This window comes from Lemur catta, chromosome 7, assembly GCF_020740605.2.
Source record: "Lemur catta isolate mLemCat1 chromosome 7, mLemCat1.pri, whole genome shotgun sequence".
In the NCBI taxonomy this organism is placed as follows: Eukaryota; Metazoa; Chordata; class Mammalia; order Primates; family Lemuridae; genus Lemur; species Lemur catta.
This window is the reverse complement of record NC_059134.1, coordinates 105,686,422-105,706,233: the sequence shown is the minus strand read 5'-3', so window position 1 is coordinate 105,706,233 and position 19,812 is coordinate 105,686,422. Positions and strand designations below refer to the sequence as shown.

General features: G+C 60.2%; 3 protein-coding genes across 7 annotated transcripts; 2 read left to right on the top strand and 1 right to left on the bottom strand.

Annotated features, from left to right (window-relative positions):
• Positions 1 to 464: 464 nt before the first annotated feature.
• Positions 465 to 7,564, top strand: RAB1B (RAB1B, member RAS oncogene family). 2 transcript variants are annotated; one of them, XM_045558419.1, is made up of 6 exons: positions 465 to 632; positions 2,223 to 2,295; positions 2,585 to 2,680; positions 2,791 to 2,886; positions 5,912 to 6,043; positions 6,138 to 7,564. In XM_045558419.1, the coding sequence occupies exons 1-6, from the start codon at positions 619 to 621 to the stop codon at positions 6,330 to 6,332; spliced, it is 606 nt and encodes a 201-aa protein (XP_045414375.1). In that variant the 5' UTR covers positions 465 to 618; the 3' UTR covers positions 6,333 to 7,564. The 2 variants fall into 2 exon arrangements, with proteins under 2 accessions (XP_045414375.1, XP_045414374.1); XM_045558418.1 differs by lacking the exon at positions 465 to 632 and adding an exon at positions 696 to 2,101.
• Positions 7,565 to 8,280: 716 nt separating this feature from the next.
• On the top strand, positions 8,281 to 14,158 carry CNIH2 (cornichon family AMPA receptor auxiliary protein 2). 2 transcript variants are annotated; one of them, XM_045558417.1, is made up of 6 exons: positions 8,281 to 8,643; positions 12,250 to 12,318; positions 12,703 to 12,750; positions 12,995 to 13,107; positions 13,203 to 13,346; positions 13,525 to 14,158. In XM_045558417.1, the coding sequence occupies exons 1-6, from the start codon at positions 8,563 to 8,565 to the stop codon at positions 13,550 to 13,552; spliced, it is 483 nt and encodes a 160-aa protein (XP_045414373.1). In that variant the 5' UTR covers positions 8,281 to 8,562; the 3' UTR covers positions 13,553 to 14,158. The 2 variants fall into 2 exon arrangements, with proteins under 2 accessions (XP_045414373.1, XP_045414372.1); XM_045558416.1 differs by lacking the exons at positions 8,281 to 8,643; positions 12,250 to 12,318 and having other exon boundaries at positions 12,327 to 12,750.
• A 361-nt stretch (positions 14,159 to 14,519) lies between these two features.
• YIF1A (Yip1 interacting factor homolog A, membrane trafficking protein) lies at positions 14,520 to 18,787 on the bottom strand. Of its 3 annotated transcripts, XM_045558414.1 has the most exons (8): positions 18,576 to 18,787; positions 17,675 to 17,886; positions 17,417 to 17,521; positions 17,213 to 17,291; positions 15,661 to 15,718; positions 15,340 to 15,495; positions 14,819 to 14,912; positions 14,520 to 14,722 (listed from the first exon to the last, which is right to left on the bottom strand). In XM_045558414.1, the coding sequence occupies exons 1-8, from the start codon at positions 18,604 to 18,606 to the stop codon at positions 14,576 to 14,578; spliced, it is 882 nt and encodes a 293-aa protein (XP_045414370.1). In that variant the 5' UTR covers positions 18,607 to 18,787; the 3' UTR covers positions 14,520 to 14,575. The 3 variants fall into 3 exon arrangements, with proteins under 3 accessions (XP_045414370.1, XP_045414369.1, XP_045414371.1); XM_045558413.1 differs by having other exon boundaries at positions 14,520 to 14,912; XM_045558415.1 differs by lacking the exon at positions 15,340 to 15,495.
• Positions 18,788 to 19,812: the final 1,025 nt, after the last annotated feature.

Genomic DNA, 19,812 nt, shown 5'->3' with positions numbered 1-19,812 from the left:
CACGGCCCCTGCCCCGCAATTGTTCGGGGCTCCACAGGCTCAGGATTTCTTCCCAAACCTTCGCTCCTGGGGTGCTAGAGGGCGCGGGCGTGTCTGCTCCTTGCTCAGTGGTGTGCCTTGAGCGAGTTTCCTGAGACTCGATGTTTTCATCTTTAGAACGTGGGTGATAACATCCTGCTCGGATGAGTTAAGAGTGCCCAGCACATGAAGAACCCTTGACAAGGACTTTTACTAGTCTGTTATTGGCACCCACCTTCTGGTTTAATGCTGGCAAGCTGGGCGGGGAAGGATGACTGCCTCCGTCAGACTGAAGCGCCGCCCGCCCCAGCGCGGTCCTGGAGCCGGGTCCGTTTGGGGAGCAAACTACAAGCCCCAGAAGGCACTGCGCCGGCGGTGAAGGGCGAGAAGGCACAGGCCTCCGGGCTACGCCTGCGCAGCGCGGTGAGTTGGGCGGCGAGGGAGACTACAAGTCCCGAGAAGCAGCGCGACGAGGCCCCAGTCGGAGTCATTTGCGCCTGCGCGGCGCGGGCGGGGCCTCGGGGCGGAGCGGCCACCATCTTGGAACGGGAGGCGGAGCAGAGCCGACTGGGAGCGACCGAGCGGGCCGCCGCCGCCGCCATGAACCCCGAATAGTGAGTGAGCCCCGCCCGCGCCGTGCGGCGCAGCCTCGATCCCGAGTACGGGGCTGTACGCTTACCGGGGTTGTTTGGCCCGGATCAGGGCTGCGCGGCGCCCCCACATCCGGGTCCGTCTTCCGCTGCCCCCCCTCACATCCGGGTCCTGCCCCTCCCCCCGGGGGCCCTAGGACCCTGGCTAGACACCCCGACTTCTCGTACCCCGGGCTCAGACACGGCGACCCCGAGAGATAGCACTTGGAGCCCAAGGCACTGGCCCCACAAGGCATTATCGGTCAGGTGACCCTGCAGCTCCAGTCACTCCGGGCCTCAGTTTCCCCACCTGCTGCTTGACCACGGTCCCGGCGTTTTGGAGCCCGTCACGATAGTTTCTGTTCGTGGATTCAGACTTGGGCCCTTTAGGTTGGTCAGTGAATCCATCTGCCCTTATCTTCCTCCTGGAGCCTGGTTTTTGGGGTTGGGCTGAAGGAACACTTGGGCCACATCTCCCGCAGGTCCTCCCCTCCAGGGCTGCTTCCTGCCCCTTGCCTGGGCCATGCCGTCCTGCCACCCTGGCGTTCTGTCCTTTCCCGCTCTCACCTTTGCTCAGGCCCCAGCACCACCGTCACACACACTAACCTTTGCTGTCACACTGCCGATGAAGTTCACGTGAACGTGGAATTTGCTTTCCACCTTCCAGTGGGATTCTTTGGTCCTCAAACTTTCCTCACTTCTTGGTTACTCCCCCTGCGGGTAGGTGGCCCACGTCTCATGCCCAGGGCTTGCAGTTTTCCCCAAGTATCAGTTATCTTCTTCCTCTTCAGCCACTTCCTTTTTCTCCCCAGATCCGGGCCTCAGGTTTCCTTGGGGAAGGGGAAGGTCTGAGCTGGATTAGAAGGGGAACAAAGGAGGGCATCAGCGGCTCCCACAGAGTCCTCGGAGTCTGACAGACTTGGTCTGAAAGTTATCTCTGGGCAAGTCGCTTCCCTTCTCTGACCTGTGGTTTCCTCATTAGTTGGAAATAACAACACTCACTTCATCGGACTGTTGTGAGGATTAAATGAGTTGCATTTGGAGTGCTTCATCACAAGTAGGAACTCAATAAATATTAAATGTGATTATCATCCCCACTTGCTGACCACCTCTTCTTGGTGACTTCATATCAGGCTCTTTATGTAGTTTTTTCACTTAATAGGTCTGGGACTGGGCCCTGCTTTCCACTGGCCTCCCCTGCCACGCCAGGCACACCACAGGGTGTGCAGTGGGGGTTGTCTGAATAGCCCATCCTGGACAGACCCAGGGAATCTATCAGGAATCAGGGTAGGATACCCAGCTTCGTCACCTTGGCAGGTCATGTCCTTCTCTGTGCCCTGGTTTCTTTCTCCATAAAGTGGAACTTCAGACTTGGCAAGCTGAGAGCCCTTTGAGCCAGCTGTGCTATGTGAGGGGTCAGCCCCCCCCCAACCCAGAACCTGGATGAGGATCTGGTGAGCACCATTGTGCTCTAAACCGAGGCATGCCTCATGGTATGGGGGGATGCTGGAATTGTGACCCTAGGATGATGCTAGTGGGCTCCTGCCTTCATGCCTTCTGATCCTCTCTCTCCAGTGACTACCTGTTTAAGCTGCTTTTGATTGGTGACTCGGGCGTGGGCAAGTCATGCCTGCTCCTGCGGTTTGCTGTGAGTAAGAAGCCTCCCATACCATCCATCTGGGGTCCTGGCTGGTGGCTGGGGGGCAAGGGGCAACCCGGAGCACAGCAGTTACAAGCCCTGGGAACCAAGGATGAAGTTGCAGGACCTGCCAGCAACACATCTGACTGAACAGTGGCCCAGGGCGGGCAAGTAGGGGTGCTGAGAACTGGGGCTTGGCAGTGAGGAGCCCACCTGGGACAGGGAGCTGGAGGGAGGCTGTCCCAGTGGGCCTTGGGCTCATTTACTCAGGCCATTTCACTGGCCCTTGACCTTCCAGGATGATACATACACAGAGAGCTACATTAGCACCATCGGGGTGGACTTCAAGATCCGAACCATTGAGCTGGATGGCAAAACCATCAAACTTCAGATTGTGAGTGTCACTCTTCCCAAAACCCCTGGTACAGAGGCATTGCCTTGGGAGGGAAGGGGCTCTGGACACGAAGCCTGGGACTGACCTGCCCTCTGCCTAATGTCTTATAGTGGGACACAGCTGGTCAGGAGCGGTTCCGGACCATCACTTCCAGCTACTACCGGGGGGCTCATGGCATCATCGTGGTGTATGACGTCACTGACCAGGTACTCGTGGACGCTGTCCTCAGCTTTGCCTCCTCAGCCTGAGGCCTTTGACTGAGGCCTGAGGGTGCTGCCCTCCCTCTTTCCTGACGCCTTCTGGAAAGGAGGCTGTTTGGCCGTATGTCACAGGGAGAGAAACGCACAGAAATGGATCTTCCCGAGGTCCTGCTAAGGGTCTTGGCAGAACCAGGCCTCACACCTCCCTGCCAACCTTGCCACCGTGTTGTCAACCTTCCGCACACCTGTGTGTTGTGGGGGTTTAGTCAGGTGGTTGGCGGCTGTGCTGGGCTGTGGCTTCCTGTGTGAAGACACTGGAGGAACAATTGGAGGGCCAGACGAGGAAGGGAGGGAGCCCTGAGCGCTGGGCCCAGCGTGAGCAGAGGTCTAGCAGCCCTGTGTCTCCCGAAGCAGCTTTAGTCACATGTCACTGGCAGCAGTGGTGACAGCAACAGCCAGAAATGCTCCCATCGAACCTTATAATTTATAGAACCTGTCACACAGCCTTCAAGTTGCCTTTTGATGCTCCTAAGAGGCCTGCGTTACGTCCCTATGTTATGGATGAGAAATCGGGTTCAGCATGGTGAGGTGACGTGCTGAGGGTTCAGTGGTGGAGGCAGAAAGCCTGGTCTGCTGATTCCACCTGCTTTGTTTTTTCTACCAAACCTTGTTGCTTAACAGGGGCCAGGCTCTGGGGACGTGGAGAACCTTACGTCAGCGCTGGGCTGGGAGGAGTCCCTGTCTGAGGGGCAGCTGGGCTCCAGCTCATGATGCCTCCACCCCGCTCCCCGCAGCTCTGCACAGGCTGTGGGTGAGCTGTGCACCACCCAGACAGAGGTCACCAGGGCCCTCCTGACTGCCAAATCCAGTGACCTCATTTCAGCTCTTGACCTGAGTGACCTCTTGTGGCTTTTAACTCCATTGTCTTTTCTCTCCTTGAAAAGTTCACTATCCCCAGCTCCCAACCTTCTCCAGCCTTCGGTTCTGTTTTCGCAATGTCCTTTTACTGGTTTAGCCTGTACTGCCCCCCACAACCCCCTATTTTGTACCTCCTGACTCTGCCCCAAGTGTCTTCCTTACTCCCCTTGCACGGTTCTGGTCGTTCTCATGCTTTGGCTTCTGCCCTATGTTCTGTGAGCCCAGAGTCCAAATAGCTGTCACTGTGGACTCGCTCCCTGTGTCCGTGTCTGTGCTGGTACTTTGTGTCTGTGTGATTTCTCGTCCTCCAGTCTTACCCAGGGGACTAAATGGTGGGCTCCGTGTTCTCCAGAGGAGGAAGCTGTTCAGTAACTCGCCCTCGTCTCAGTTAGGAAGGGCAAAGTCAGTGTTGGGACCCAGGGCTCCTGGCCCTTTCCTGTCCTCAGGCAGCCTCTCCCGAGCTCCAGACTGTCTGCAGTTCTCAGAGGTTCAGCACTGGCCTCACTTTCTCTCCCCAAACTGGTGCCTGCACCCCCATCTTTGTAACAGGGTCCCTGTCAGCCTGACCAGAAAACTCTTCCTCCCCAATCCAGTCAGTCTCAAGGTTCTCTTCTCTCCCCATCCTCTCTCAAATCTGTCCCCTCGTGATAATAGCAGTGATGAGGATAATAGCAGCTCTTGCTAATTAAGCACTTGTTAGGAGACAGGCCTGCATTCATTCTCATGCTCACAGCAGCCCTGCCAGGAGCTACGGTTTTATAGAAATGAGGAAACTGAGGCCGAGAGACATCAGGTGACATGCCTAAGGTGACACGCACAGTAAATGGCTGAGCAAGGGCTTAGCCTAGGATGGTCTGATGCTAGGTCCTGTGTGCTTCCCTGGCTCAGGGCACGTCCTCTCTTCCCCTGATTATTCCCGTCACCTCCCACTTGGTCTCCATCTTGCTGCTCTCGTCTGGTCTGCAGACGCCTGCTGGGACTGTCTTCACAGACCATAGGTGTGATCCTGCCGCCTCTTGCCTGAGAAAACCTCTGTCCCACCCAGGATCCTAGCCCCTGGCCTCTGGCACAGCTGCCTCCTGCCAGGCTAAGACACTGTGCTCTGGCCCGCCCGCTCCCTTGCCTTCCCTAAGGGTCTGCAGCCCAGCAGTGGGCCACTTCTTCCCCCTCCCCTCCTGTGACCTGGCACACACTGTCCCCTCAACTGGCACCTGTCCTGCACAAGGCCAGTTCCTGCCTGCAGGCTTAGGTCAGCTGTAGCCCCTCAAGGTAGAGATGGTCCTGGGGCTCCCCAGCCTCCACCTTCTGTCTTGTCTTGCCATATGTGTCCTGCTCGGTTCCTCCAGTGTCCTCTGAATGCCTTAGGGCAGGGCCCAGGCACGATTCCCTTCTTTGTCCCCAGCGCCCTGCAGAGGGCCTAGCTTGGCACAGGGCAGAGGTCTAAGTTTGAGCCTAGTATGGTATCACCTGGCTGCTAAGAATGAAAGGTGGCTCTAGCTTCAGTACTTTCCTAGAAGTCTTGTCACCTGTCTGGGGGTGGGGGGAAGTGGGGCCCCCAGTGATTAGACTGTTGGTGCCAAAAGTAGGGTGAACGTGGGCTCTGTTCTCAGGAGACCTGTCTCCCTTGTAGGCCGAGGCCTTTGAAAGGACCCTCCACCCCCCACTGGGTTCCAAGGCTTCAAACTTTAAAGGGATTTTAAGGCCCCTGTGGGAACTTTGAGAGTCTTGTGGACCCATTACTCTCTGTTCCTGTCTCCCCTCTGGCCCTTTGATGCCATTGTTCCCCATGTGTGGTTCAGCCTATAGGTGTCTCAGGGAGAGAGAGCTGCAGGAAGCGGATCTGGCTGGCCTGTAGGCCTAGGCAGCTGCGGAAGTGTTAGGGCCGCTGGCAGGCAGCTGGGGCTGTGCTGGGCCTGGCTTTTGAGGTCCAGATGGAGGAGGTCAGGAAGGAATGCTAAGCCTGGAAGAGAGGGTTTCCTCCACACCCCTGAACCCCTGCCTCTCTCAGGGGCCCCAGGCAGCTCACTTCCCCTCAAAGAAGCCCCTGTTCTCCAGGCCTTGGGTGGAGGTGGGAGTTAGGAAGAAAATAACTTTTGACCCTGGTCCCCTCTAGGAGTCTTACGCCAACGTGAAGCAGTGGCTGCAGGAGATCGACCGCTACGCCAGTGAGAACGTCAATAAACTCCTGGTGGGCAACAAGAGTGACCTCACCACCAAGAAGGTGGTGGACAACACCACGGCCAAGGTGAGCGGGGCCTGGGCCAGGCTGCCCATGGGGGCCTGGGGCCTACTGCCCCTCACCCTTCTCTCCCCTCTTTTCTCTCCTCTCCCCTTGTCAGGAGTTTGCAGACTCTCTGGGCATCCCCTTCCTGGAGACAAGTGCCAAGAACGCTACCAATGTCGAGCAGGCATTCATGACTATGGCTGCTGAGATCAAAAAGCGGATGGGGCCTGGGGCAGCCTCGGGGGGTGAACGGCCCAACCTCAAGATCGACAGTACCCCTGTAAAGCCAGCTGGTGGTGGCTGTTGCTAGAAGGGGCATGTGGAGTGGGACAGGAGGGGGCATCTTCTCCAGATGATGCCCCTGGAGGGGGCAGGAGGTGCCTCCCACTCCCTCTCTTGGGGCATTTGAGTCTGTGGCTTTGGGGTGTCCTGGGCTCCCCATCTCCCTCTGGCCCATCTGTCTGCTGCCCTGAGCCCTGATTCTGTCAGGGCCCCCCAGGGAAGACACCCAGGACCTGTGGCTAGGGTGGGGCTTGCTCTGCTGCTGCCTCTAGGTAACTTTAAAAGATGCCCCACCACACACTTTTCTTTGGAACGAGGGTTCCTCTGTCTGTCTCCCTCCTGCCCCCCATGTATGCTGCACTGGGTTTTTCTCCTTCCCCTTCTTCCCTCTCTCCCTCCTTCCCTAGAGCTGAGGGCCTCCCTGCAGTCAGTGGCTGGGGCCAGGAGTGTGGCCAGGAGATCCAGGATCTGGGATCCAGGGTCCTGGGCCGGACCTCAGGATGAGTGTGGGGATCACAGGGGCTCAGCAGCTCACCCTTTCCTCCTCCCACCCCTCCCACGCTCCCAGCTCAAGCCGTCCAGCTGTGGGGGGTCTGAGAGCACATCGAAGGCAGGTGGGCGGGCAACCTTGCTGGGCCTGTGTCTTGAGCCCAGAGGGAGCCTGTTTCTGCCGCCCCCTGCCCTGCCAGAGCCAGGTCCATGTACTGCCTGCCCACCGTGCCCCTTTGTCCCCACGGCAGGCAGAGGCGGAAGGCCCACCGTGCCCAAGGCTGGGCACCAGCCTTAACCCTCACTCTGCCAGCACCTCCTCCCTCCCCGAGGCAGCACATCTGGCTTATTCTCCCTTTCCAGCCCTCAGAGCCTAGTAGGGCAGGTCCTCAGCCCCTGCGGCTACTACTCTGGGGAATGTGGGTTCAACCCAGGGTTGGGGGGCCTCTACTCACCCCCTTCCCACCGAGGATCCTAGCCCCCTGCCCTCTGGCACAGCTGCTTCCTGCGGAAAAACAAATGTTTGGTCTCTACGTAAGAAGCCATGTCCCTTGTGCTGTCTCTTGCCTGTCCCACCCGTGCCCTGCCCTCCAGCTTGTATTTAAGTCCCTGGGCTGCCCCTTGGGGCATCCTCCACTCCCAGGTTCCCCTCTGGTGTCATGTCAGGCATTTTGCAAGGAAAAGCCACTTGGGGAAAAGATGGAAAAGGACAAAATAAAAATCAATAAATTTCCACTGGCCCTCAGGTGAGCCGAGGGTTTTTGCAAGGAAGTTGTGGTGGCTGAGCGTGGTCTGTGGGCTGAGCCCAGCCTTTGGGTGCAGGATGGATTTGGGGCCCAGGGCTTGGTGGGACGCCCTGGGTCCTGGCTTGGGCTTTGTGTGGTGGGGTCGCTGGCGAAAGCCCTTGACCCATTTCCTGGGGCTAGGAGAGCAGCCTGCTTGTGCTTCTGTGGTCTGTCCCCAAGGGCCCAGCACCGTTCTGTCAGGGAGAGACGCAGGCGGCCATCAGCGAGTACCTGGCGAGCCGCTGCCAACACCCACGCAGGCCCACGGCCAAGATGTGGAGTCGGGCAGCAGCCAGAGCCCGAGCCAGGCGCACCTGGCCCACACCCTCACGACCCCCAGTTCAGCCTCCACTCCCTGCTTCGCTCCGGCTTCCAGCCAGGAGTTTCTGCCCTCTGGGACAGTGACAGTGAACAAGTGCTTCCCACTTAAGGCCTCGTAGTGCGGGCTGTCGTGGGGAGGGCGACGCGATGTGTGAGGGTAGGGGCGTGTGCCCGTCCGCGTGGCCGAATGTGCCTGCGGTGGGTTTGTGGCGGAGTAGGAGAAGGGGTGCCGGGGGTGCGCGACCGTGACAGCGTGTCCCCGAGGGTGCGTGGCCACGGGCTCGCCGGGCGGGGGGCGGCGGCCGAGCGCGCGGGCGGAGGGGCGCGCGGAGACCTGGCCCCGCCCGAGGCCGTTCGCACGGCGGCCCCGCCCCTGGCTCCGCCCCGCCGGCTTCGCGGGCTGGAGAGCGAGGGAGCCGCGGGCGAGGGATCGCAGGATGAGCGATCGGGGCCCGGGCAGCCGGCAGCGGACGCGCCCCCCGAGCCCACCGGCCCGCGCTCCGCGCCCCCCACGGCCCCGCGGCCCCGGTCCCGGCCGCGCCGCCCGCGTCCCCCGAGCCCCGCAGGCCATGCCCGGCCGGCCCTAAGCGCGGGCCGGGGGGCGTCCCCTTGCGCCCGGGCCCCGCGCTGGCGCCCCCCGGGCCGCCGCCAGGCGCCGGGGCCATGGCGTTCACCTTCGCCGCGTTCTGCTACATGCTCACCCTGGTGCTGTGCGCCTCCCTCATCTTCTTTGTCATCTGGCACGTAAGGCCGGGCTGGGGCTGGGGCTGGGGCTGGGGCTGGGGGCGGGGGGCGCACGGAGCGGGAGGGGGCTGGGGCGGGGGGCTCAGCGCCCCGGGGAAACTTGGAGCCTCCGCTCTGCTATCCTCCGTGGTCGGCTTCTGTTCGCCCCCATTAGCACCCCCCATGGTCGGCTTCCTTCCCGGGGCCCCCCTTCCTCCGCCGCCCCCGCCTGCCTGTGTGTGTGTTAGTCGGCCCCTGACTCCCCTCCTCTGCCCCATCCAGCCTGGGGTAGGGGGCAAATTCTGGAATTTTTGTTCCTTTACCTTCTAAATGCCCCCCCATCCAGCCGCCCCCGTTTGTCTGTGGGGCAGTTTGTCTGTCTGCTGCCCCCCCCCCTTTGTGGGTTTTTCCAGCCCAGAGATGGAGCCGGTTGCTATGGCAACTGCATCTGTTTACAGGACCCACGTATCTCAGAGCCTGTTAACCCTTTCCCTTCCCAGCCCCCTCCCTGATCAAGCAGCCCCCAGAGACCTACCCCCCCCCCACTGGCTCACCTTGTCTTACTACCCCTTGTTGGGGCTTGCAGCCCCCCAGCTTTGCTCCTGACTTTCCAGCTTCCCTCCTGTTCTGGGTGCACTTCCCCTTTGTCTGGCATCCCCCTTGGTCTGTCCCCCAACCTGGCCCAGCCTCACACCTGCCTCTTCAAATGTCCATTTCTCTTCACATCAGCTCAAATCGCTTCCCCAGGGGCTCCCCCTCCTCGAGGGCCTCCTCTGCCTGGCTTCCTTCCCCTCACTACAGAGCTATCAACCAGCCTCCAGCTCATTACTGGGGGCCCTGGCCCCCCTTTACTGCCCTCTTTCCTCCCCCCACCAGCTGCCCTCCAGGCCTCTGTCTCTGTAGCAGCCTGCCCAGCTCAACCCTGGCTGGCTCACACCTCCCTGGCGTCACCCCGTTTGAGGGATCCTCTTACCCTCTCTAGTCTCTCTCCCATTCCCCTGTCCCCCCTTCCTCCCAGCGCCTCACCTGCCTCTTTCCTGGTCTCCCCATTTCCTCTTTCTCTTCCTGGGACCTGCTGCCGGCTCCATGGTTCTCCCTCACTCCCTTTGCCATCCCTTCTGCCTCTCTCTTGGACATCAGGAGTCATACACTGTCACTGCACCCCTGCCACGTGAGGAGAGAGCCCCACAGGCACCCCACACACCACAGCTCCAGCCCTGTCGCACCCTGGCCTTGCTCCTCTCTCTGTCTCTCTGTCTCTCTCTCTCTGGGCTTCTCAGTTGCTTTTTCTTCCTCCCCTCCCCCCACTGTTTCTCTGACCCTCCATGCCCTGGGCCCATCTTAATCTCTTTGAGCCTCCTGTCCTATCCCCAGGGCCTTGGACAATCCTGGGGGGTAGGGACAGGAGGGCTAGGGTCCTAAGGACTAGAGGGAATTGGGGGCCACAGGCTGGGAAACAGAGCTAACCGGCTCCCGGGAGAAAGGATCCTGGAATTCAAGAAGCCCCTTTTCAGGCCCCTCCCCAACCAGGGGCCTCCCACAGCCCCTATGGCGTCCTTGATCTCAGGGGGTTCTCAGAGCAGTTTTGCACCCAGCACACTTGCACTGGTGTTTCTTGAGGACCAGGCGCTGGGTGATTTTGAGGGAGTCAAGGATGAGTAAGACTCAGACTTGCCCTTGTGCAGCACCCAGGCTGGGGGAAAAGGCCCAGGCTTTGAGTAAGGCCTCTGTCCATTCAACAGATACTTATGGACACCTACTACCCGTGAGGCCCTATGTTTGCACAGCCATTTAACTGGGTGATCTTAGCAAGTCATTTGTCCTCAGTCTGTCTCCTCATTGGTAAAGTGCCCAGAGTGAGGCCTCCTAGGGGATAGGAGGTGTGGTCCTCAATCCAAGGCTGGTAAGAACTAGAATCTTCCAGGGCAGGACCCTAGATCCCACTCCAGACCCTGAGCCCAGGCCCCAATGGTTGCTAAGCAACCCTGGTGGTGAGTGACGCGTGTCAGCTGTCACCGTGGGGGATTGTTTGTTCCAGGGGGCTGAGTCAGCGCCAGGCAGCCTGGGGGGTGGGAGGCGCGACACCCGCCGCCTGCTGGTGGTGCCAGCTCTGGGGCAGACAGACGGCACCCTTCCTCTCCCTGCTGGACCCTGCTGCTGTGCCTGTCAGGCGGGCGGCTGCCCAGAGTCAGTGGCGAGCTGGGGGGGTTCCAGATGGTCCCAGCTCCCTCCAGGAAGCCCATGTTCTTTCCCTCTGAGCTGTCTGGGGTCTGGGATGCTTGGGAGTGGTGGGCCTGCTGCCTCATCCTAGGGCTGGAGCTGAGGGGGGACCCTAGCAGGCCCCTCTGCCAGCCCACCTCCCCCAAGTCACCTGCCAGCTCCCCTAGATTCGTCCCATCATCCCCTCAAACACCTGCTCCCCTCAACAGTACCCCACCTGTGAGGACACTGCCATCCGCCAAACGTCCCCAACACCTGAAGGCACCTTGGGCCACTCTGCCTTCACCTCACCTCCGTTGGAGCCCTCTGGAGTCTGGCTCCTAAAGAGCTCTAGGATCCAGCCACGCCTCTTCACCTCCACTGCCATTCTTCTCACTCACACCACCGGCACCCTCCCCTAACACTCCAGCAGGCCCTGCGCTGGTCTAGGACAAAGTGGTTAGGAATGTCAACCTGGAGTCAGACTGGGTGAGAATCCTGGCTAACCACTAACTAGCTGTGTGGCCTTGGGCAAATCACTTAACCTCTCTGTCCTAGCTTCCTCATCTGCAAAACAGAAATGAAAATAGTACTAGTGCCTATGTCATTAGGTTGTCTCAAGCATTAAATGAGTTAATAAACAGCCTGCAGGCGGAGCGGAAGCACTGTGGATGTCTTGGCCAGGACCCTTAGCCAGCTCCTACCTCCTGCCCTGCCAGCCCTAAGACTCTGCTGCTTTCTGCCCTCAATGGCTCCCCATTATTTTTGCGTTAAAGTCCAAACTCCTGGGCTGGCCTCACAGGGCACCCGTGTCTGGCTCTGCTGACTGCTCCACCGCCTCTCACCATTTCCTCCTTTCTTCCTGCAATCCTCACTCACTCCAGCCCCAGGAACCCCACAGCTTCCTGAATGTTCCTTGTTCTTTCCACCCTCCGTGCCGCTGTAGCTGTGTTTCTGCTGCGTGGACTGCTCTTCTCCATTGTTCACCAGACAAACGCCTCCTCGGAATCGAGCCTGAGCCCTGTCACCCGGACACGGGACTCGACGCCCACCCCGGGTGCCCCCGTACCCCCAGTCCTGATCACCTGGAATGTAGCTCGGAGTTCTCCTCTCCCTAAGCCTGGGTTCCTCCCAGGCAGGGGCTGGCTGCATCCCAGTGCTCCGCACAGGGCCGAAGCGGCCAGGTCTTTGGATGTTTTGGAAGGGTGCGCACTGGACATGCGCCTGCTTTAGGCTCAGGACGCGAGGGTTCCATTCTAGTCTGTTGTGTGACCAGGCCCTGCCCCTCCTTGGGCCTCAGTTTCTCCACTTTTGCAACAAGCCCCATCTGGCTTGGTCCCCTTGTATAAATTCCTGTCCTATGGAAGGACGGGTTGCAGAGGCCACAGCTGCTACCCCAACCCTGACGGGCATGCGCCCTTCCCCCAGATCATAGCCTTTGACGAGCTGCGGACCGACTTCAAGAACCCCATCGACCAGGGGAACCCAGCGCGGGCAGTAAGTGATACATGTGCTGTGCCGAGGTGTGTTCGTCCGTCTGTCTTTCCATCTGGGGGGCGGGGGCGCATGGGAAGGGGAGCGCGGTGCGGGGGCCGGGGGCCGTGCCCCTTCCTCTCTGTCCCCGCCCCCAGCAAACACCTGGCGCGGGCTCAGGGCTCCAGTTCCTTCTCACGGGGCAGTCGTTGCCAGGCTCTGGGCCGTTGTCGTGGAGACGCGGGTGAAGGCCCCTCCATGGTGACGGTCGCCATGGGGACGGCGAGGCTGCTTCCGTGCCGCAGAGACTCCTCTGGCGCCCCCTGGCGGCCACATGCAGGGCGGAGGGGGGCGCCCCGGTGCCCGCTCCTGCGCCTCCCGCATCGCGGCCTTTTCCTTCCCCTACAGCGCGAGCGTTTAAAAAACATCGAACGCATCTGCTGCCTCCTGCGGAAGGTCAGTGTCCGATCTGGGGGCAGGCGCGCTGCCCCCACTCCCTGTGGCCCAGAGCCAGGCCTTCCTCCTCTCTGGGCCTGTTTGATCCACTCAGCCATTTGGAGGGAGTGGGAGGCCAGAGGCCTTTTAGTCCCCAGAGGTCATGGTGGCCAAGCACCTCTCAAACCCTAGCGCCTCTCTGTGCCCTTCAAGTTTGGGTCTGTCTTGGCACCAGGCCACTGACCTCTCGCCCTCACTCCCCCAGCTGGTGGTCCCAGAATACTCCATCCACGGCCTCTTCTGTCTGATGTTTCTGTGTGCAGCAGAGTGGGTGACCCTGGGCCTCAACATCCCCCTCCTCTTCTACCACCTCTGGAGGTGAGGGCAGCAGCTGCCTGGGGAGGCTGCGGCGGGAGCAGGGCAGGCTGGGGTGGGAGCCCTGGCAGTAGGCACTCAGACCCCTCTCTGCCCAGGTACTTCCACCGTCCTGCGGATGGCTCTGAGGTCATGTATGACGCGGTCTCCATCATGAATGCTGACATCCTCAACTACTGCCAGAAGGAGTCCTGGTGCAAACTCGCCTTCTACCTGCTCTCCTTCTTCTATTACCTGTACAGGTGAGGCCCCACCCATTGCAGTCAGAACTCAGGGAAGGGATGTTACAGGTGTCATGTTTCCAATCCCTCATTCCTGCCCTTTGCCCTTGAGGACTGAGGGCAACCCAGGCTGTGACTGAGTGGGCGGCCACTGGCTGGGTTTGCTTGGGACTTGGCTCACAGTGTCATCTTCCCACAGTATGGTTTATACGTTGGTGAGTTTCTAAAGGGGAAGCCGGCCAGGGAGCGAGCCCAGAACGGACCGGACGCCTGTGCACCCCAGCCCTGCCCCTTGGCCACAGAGGCCTCAGTCCTGGGGAAGGAGGGGGCACTGGTGCCCCCAGCCTCTCCAACCCCCAAACTGCTGCTGCGGGGACTCCCCCACCCCCGCCTTCAGGGCCCTCCCCCTTGGACCAGGGCTGAGCAGAGCTCTAAATAGGGGCAGGGGCTCCTCTGCCAGCCCACCGGCATGGCAGTCAGTCCTGGAAGGGCGGGACCTCTGGCCTTGTCCATTTCGGGGGAAACTTGGGCCCTGCCATGGGCCAGAGCTTGACCCTGGAAATTCTGGGCCACCCCCCTCCACCCCCACCCTGAGGCCCCCCTGCAGGTGGGGGGCACCCACACCCAGAATGAGCAGGCTCAGCAGGGGGCAACCCCACCCCTAGTCTGCCCTCCTCCCTCCCCCAGGCTTTTTTTCCAGCCCCCGTCTTCACTCACCCCAGCCTCAGCCCACCCTGTCTCTTGGACCTATTTTCTATGTCGCCTGGAGGAGTCCGGCACCCCCTCCCCAGCCATTTGTGACAAAATATGAATAAACTACTGCAAACACATGGGCCCCAGTTCTGCTCCTGAAAAGGCTGAAGAAGAGATGGGAGCAAGGGGGCTGTATAGGGCACAGGCCTGAGCAAAGTCCTTAGCACAGCTAGTCTGACCCCACTAGCCACAGGCCCCTCTGGGGCCCCTCCCAGATTGACCAGAGGCAGCTGCCCCTCCCATCCTCATTTTCCTGGCTGTGCCTGCTGAAGGCTTTCCATCTGCCTTCCAAGGCAGTGTCAAGGTCACCAACTCAGGAAGCCATCCCAGCATCCCCCCTCTTCCTAGACAGCCCCAAGCCTGGTCCCCTGGGCAACGCAAAGCCTCAGAGGTGTCTGCACCTCCCTCCCCGAAGGCTCCAGGAACGAGGGTCAAACAAAGTCAAGGAAATCAAATCTTCAATGTATGGAAAAATCGGTGCCATCTGGGGCCAGGGGTCACCGGACCAGGTGGAAGGTCAGCCAGTATATGATGAGAGGCTGGAAGGCTGCAGCCCCCAGAGTCAGGTAGAGCTGGAGACGCTGCCGGGGGACGGAGCTGCCCATGCCGTCGGGGCCCAGGGCTGCCGTCCGCAGAGAGCGCACCTGGAAGAAAGGGGAGCTGAGGCTGGGCCAGGAGAGGGAGGCGGGGCCCAGCTCTGCCTCCAGGTGCAGGGACGGGAGGGGCGGCCCCACACTCACGATGAAGTACATGAGCGCAGAAGAAGTCCAGGCCAGCACCACGTAGTAGCCATTGCTGCCGAACAGCAGCCCTGTGAGCACACTGAGGATCATTCTGGAGGCAGGGGGGCGTGGGGAGGAGGGGGTTAGTGATCCCTCAGGGTCCAGGCCTGAGATTGGCCCTGCCCACCAGGACCCAGAGCCCAGCTAGACCCCACTCCTAATCTGTCCCCACAGGGACCCAGACCCAAGAGGGATCTGGAAGGCCCAGGCCTCAACCCCAGGACCTAGATCTGAGACCCCGATCTCTCCCCTGTGTTCCCAGCGTGGCTCTCAACATAGCCCTAACCTCTTGCATGCACCCATGTCCTCAGGAGACTGCTGGTTCCTCTAACAGAGCAGGGCTAGAGGCCGCAGGGTGCTGAGACACGTCCAGGATCATGGCTCAGGGGGTCACAGCTCGAAGCTATACCTACGCAGGTCCAGACCCAAGGCCACAGGCTCCTCCCCAGGCCACCTCTCCCCAGCCCACAGGTGCTCACCCCACATATTTGTAGCCGCTGTAGGCCAGCAGGTGGAAGGTGCTCAGGTCACTGCGCACGGTGGCCAGGTAGAGGCCCAGGAGCAGGGCCAGCACTTCCATCACCACCCACACCAGGGCTGTGCTCGCACACAGGCCCAGCACCTCGGGGGAGAACCTGTGCCGGGGCGGGGGCAGTTCAGAGCCAGCCATCCTGTGGCAGGGATGAGGGTGAGAGACTGGGGGCATCAGCGGACCTGGCACAGGCCCCCTGGGGAGGTGGGGAGAAGAGCCAGGGTGGGGGAGAGCAGTGGGGAGGGAAGTAGAGGGGATTGGCACCAACCTTTTCTGAATGCCCAGTGCCATCCCGGCCAGCAGCACGTAGGTGATGAAGGCCATCGCTGCCAAGAGCCAGAGAGACACCATCAGACTGACTTCCTCATCCAGAGTCCTCTCCCGGCATCCAAGGCCACTACGACCCCCACCTTTTCCCCATACACCTTCCCTGCATGTCCCAACACAGCCTGACCTCCACATTCAGCTCCCCAGTGCCCGGCCTGGGTGCCTTTCTCTGATCAGCCCTCTCTCCTGTGTAAATGTCACCTGACCATTCTCACAGGACCACAAGCCACCTCCTTCCCCACCCCTGTGCTAGGAAGCTCACCAGTTTTCTGCTGTGTCTCAGAAACTACATCACAGGCCAAGGCCACTGCTCATCTTACTCAGGGACTAAACTGATCCTGGTAAGACTACAGGACCAAAATGTAGGTTCAGTGGACAACCGAGGCTGTGCCTAGTGCCTGGGGCCATGGAGATGACCTCACCTCAGCCAGCAATTCTAAGTCTGGCCATTGGCACTGGCTACAGCTCTGGCTGCCCTGACGGTGCAGAGAACTCCAAGTCTGACTTGGGGCTGTTTTCACAAAAGCCCAGGGCCAGTGGGAGCCAGGCTTTAGCAGCAGTTTTAACTCATCAGTCCTGTCCTGGTTCCGCTTTGAAGCACTAGAACTGATGTGACCACCAGAGGGTAGTGTCTAGAGTTAGGAAACCACCTCTACCACCTATAAGCTGTGTGGCCTCAAAGATCCGCAAGTCCCCTCTGAGCCTTGGCTTCAACATGTAAAACGGGGATGCCAATACTAGCCTTACACATGGCTACCAGGGACACGTGGGATGAAGGACAGAAGAACCTTTGTCCTGCCAGGATGTCTGGGATAGCTGCCTTCACTGGAGCTCCTCTGAGGGCTGGTCCCTGACACTCTAAGCGCCTCTGAAGTACCTACTATGGGCCTCGTCTTGCACAGCTGACAGGACAGAGGAGTCAGCTGCAGAGTGGGCCAGACACAGCCCATGTGGACAGGCAGTGTGGGAACCCAGAAAGCAGCCAACACTTGCTCAGGGGGTCAGGAAAGACTTCCTGGAGGAGGGGATGATGGAGCAGGCCTTGGAAGACAAGTAATGATGATAATAACAGCTAATGTTTCCTATGTGCTTGCCAGGTGCCAGGTGCTATGCTAAGCAAACATCACCTCACTAAATCTCTACAACAACCCTTAGAGGTAGGGGCAGTTATTCCTGCTTTACTAAAGAGTGCAAGTAACCAACATAAAGTCCCACAGCTGCAAGTTGCAGAGTCAAGTCTAAACCCAGGGCTCCTGGCTGGGGAAGGATATGGTCCAAGTCAAGAGGCAGGAAGGTCTCAAAAGGGTGTCCCAGGGACACCAAAGGCACATTCAGGAAGATCCTCACTGGTCACCCTGCACCACCTCACTGGTGTCTAGCAACTAACTGCCACACACAAAAAGCACCCAGAGCAGGTGCTGAGCCTCTCTCTTCCCATTCATCCCTCAAGGCACAAGTTCCCCCACGTCCTCCAGCCCAAGTCAGAGACTCACTGGGGATATAGAGGTCAGGGGCGTTGAGGTCTTGCCGAGGAGGCAGAGGCACATCACGGCTGTACTGCACTTCCCAGTTCTGGCAACGGCAGCAGCGGCCAGGGCAGGAGAAGATGAGAAAACAGAAGAGGAGTTTGAGGTCTGGGAGCCAGACTCTGGAGCAGGATGGGGGAGGCCCCCCAGCTCACCTGGTAGGAAGCTCACCTGGTGTGTGTAGGGGAAGACCAGGAGCCCCAGCTTCTTGGCCACATAGGCTGTGTCCACAGCAAAAAAATACTTGAGTTTGTTCACAGACACAAAACGGTGCAGCTGGGAGGAGAGAGAGGAGGCTGTGGGCAAGTCGCACCTGGAGCCTCAGGGTGCTTCTCTGTGTGCTCCTTCCCTGAGGAATTGGGCAGAATCCCATGATGCCCCAGCCCAAGTCAAGAATTCTGCCACCCTTGCCCTGGGGCCAAGCCACACCTCCTTGTGCACCATGTCCTTCCCATGGGATGCGATGGAGCTGCCATAGGCCATAGCCACATTGGCCATTGGGTCCCCAAGCAAGTGGTTGACATTGAAGGCCACGTCTGCTCCTGGGGCTGGGTATCCCCCGGGCTGGCTGGAATAACCACCGCTTGTGTCATCGAAGAGGGGAGGAGGGTCCGGAGCTGCCCGGGCCCTGTGCTTGGAGCCTGCGGGTTTGGAAGTATCAGAGTAGGTGACAGGATCCCAAGCATACCATACAGGAATACCAAACCACAGCCCTTTCCCTAGCCGGGCAGCCCCGTATGGGTCCTGGGGACATCAAGCAATCAGTGAGGGAAACCCAGGCTGGGTGAAGGGTAGCGAATTCAGAAAGAACTTTGATGAGGGGTCTTTGCGAGAAATCCTTTGGTAAGTGTAGGCAAAAGAAGAGCTGAGACAGCGCCTAGAATTGGTTGCCCACCTGGGGCCTCTCAAGGGAAGTGATCTCTGAACTGAGCTGAGGAGAGTGAGTACAAGTATGCCACACGTGGAGAAGATCATTGGGAGGGCACCCTTGCATGACCAAAGATGAGAAAGGCGACAGCTGACTACCCGGAAGCCCTGGACAGTGGTCAGGGACCCCACCAGGGTCTGATGGAAAAAGGAAGTTCTGGAGGCGGACCCCGTTCGTGCCTGGCTCGGGCATGGGGATCCCAGCTGTACCATCACAGCCCGGAACTGGGCCGAAAGAGCGAAGTCTGGGACGCGCTGCAGTCTCACGGGGCAGGGGCCCCAGTGACACCCTGCCCTGGGCAGCGGTCGCTCCCTCAGCGCTACTGTCCCCAGGGCGAGCGGGCCGCGCCGCCGTCTCTCCGCAGGGCCCAGCCGCGCTCCGCCCGCCCCGCACCCCACGCACCGTGGGCGCCGTAGCCCGAGTGATAAGCCATGGCCGCGACGCTCGCTCTCCCCGAGGGCCCGCTGCGCCTCCTGCTGGGTACAAATACTAATAAGGAAGCTGCTCGGCTCCCGGGACACCCACTGAAGTTACTCGGCAGCCCGACACGTCCCCTAGCCGGTGAACTGCAGACGCCATGTCCACAGCGTCATCCTCCGCCGCCTGCCATTGGCTGTTCGGCCGTGCAGGCTCGCCCCTCTCCTCTCCCCATTGGTTACTGACGCGTCGTCGCCAAGGCGGATTCGGCTGCAGTCAACATCCAGGCGAGGGATAGGCGGAGCGATTCGAGGCGCCCTCTGATTGGATAAGGGGCTTGCTAGTTCGCGGTGGGAGCAGCCAATAGATGTTGTAAGGCTTGAGGGTGTTGAGAATTATTTCCGCGCCTGCGCGGTGGGGCACTTGGCGCACCCTGCCACGACTACAGCAGGAGACGCACGACGAGAGCCGCGGCGGGCGTTCGGGGACGAAGCTTCACTCGTGCGACGTGCTCCAGGAGCGAATGGGGCCGTCGGGCTCTGACCAAGCCCTGCCCTCGGGGCCCTGCCGCCCCCTCTCTGCGCTCACTTTCGTCCCCCGTCCCCTACACTTCCCCCAATCCTGGAGCGGAGCCCGGCAGCCCAGTCCTGGTGGGAGGCTCGGCGGGGCGGCGACTGCGCGGCCGAGCGAGCCCCAGGATGCTGACTCCTCCTCCTCCCGCCTCCCACTCCTCCTCTCCGCGCGGTGCTGTCCGTCGTACGGTGCTGAAAACGCGCTCCAGCCTCTGCCTCCGTCCTGGAGACCCCTGGGGGCTTGCTGCTGCGAGGGCCTAGGGTCTCGATCCACACGCTCCTCCGCGAGCGCTCATACGAAAAACTAAGGCCCAGAAGATTCGAAGTCCTAGAGATTCGATGATAGCCGATTTGGGAGCGGAAGTGTGCTGATCCGTTTTCTGAAGCTGCAGCCGAAACTCCTGAGTCGTCGCGGGTCCTGTGGTCTTCCCAAAATGAGGCTCCCAAGCCTCACTCGCAGTTCTGGGGGTCCATTTCTCTCCACCCAGGTTCTCATCACTCCCACCCTCGCTGGAGACAGTCTTCAGGGCCCTCGCTCTCACAGACCTTCAGCCACCGCTTTCCAGAGAGCACAATCAGGTCCTTTGCGACCTGCCTCTAATTACCTAGAGTCCAGTTACACCAGGTGACCTTCCTGCTTTCCAAACTCA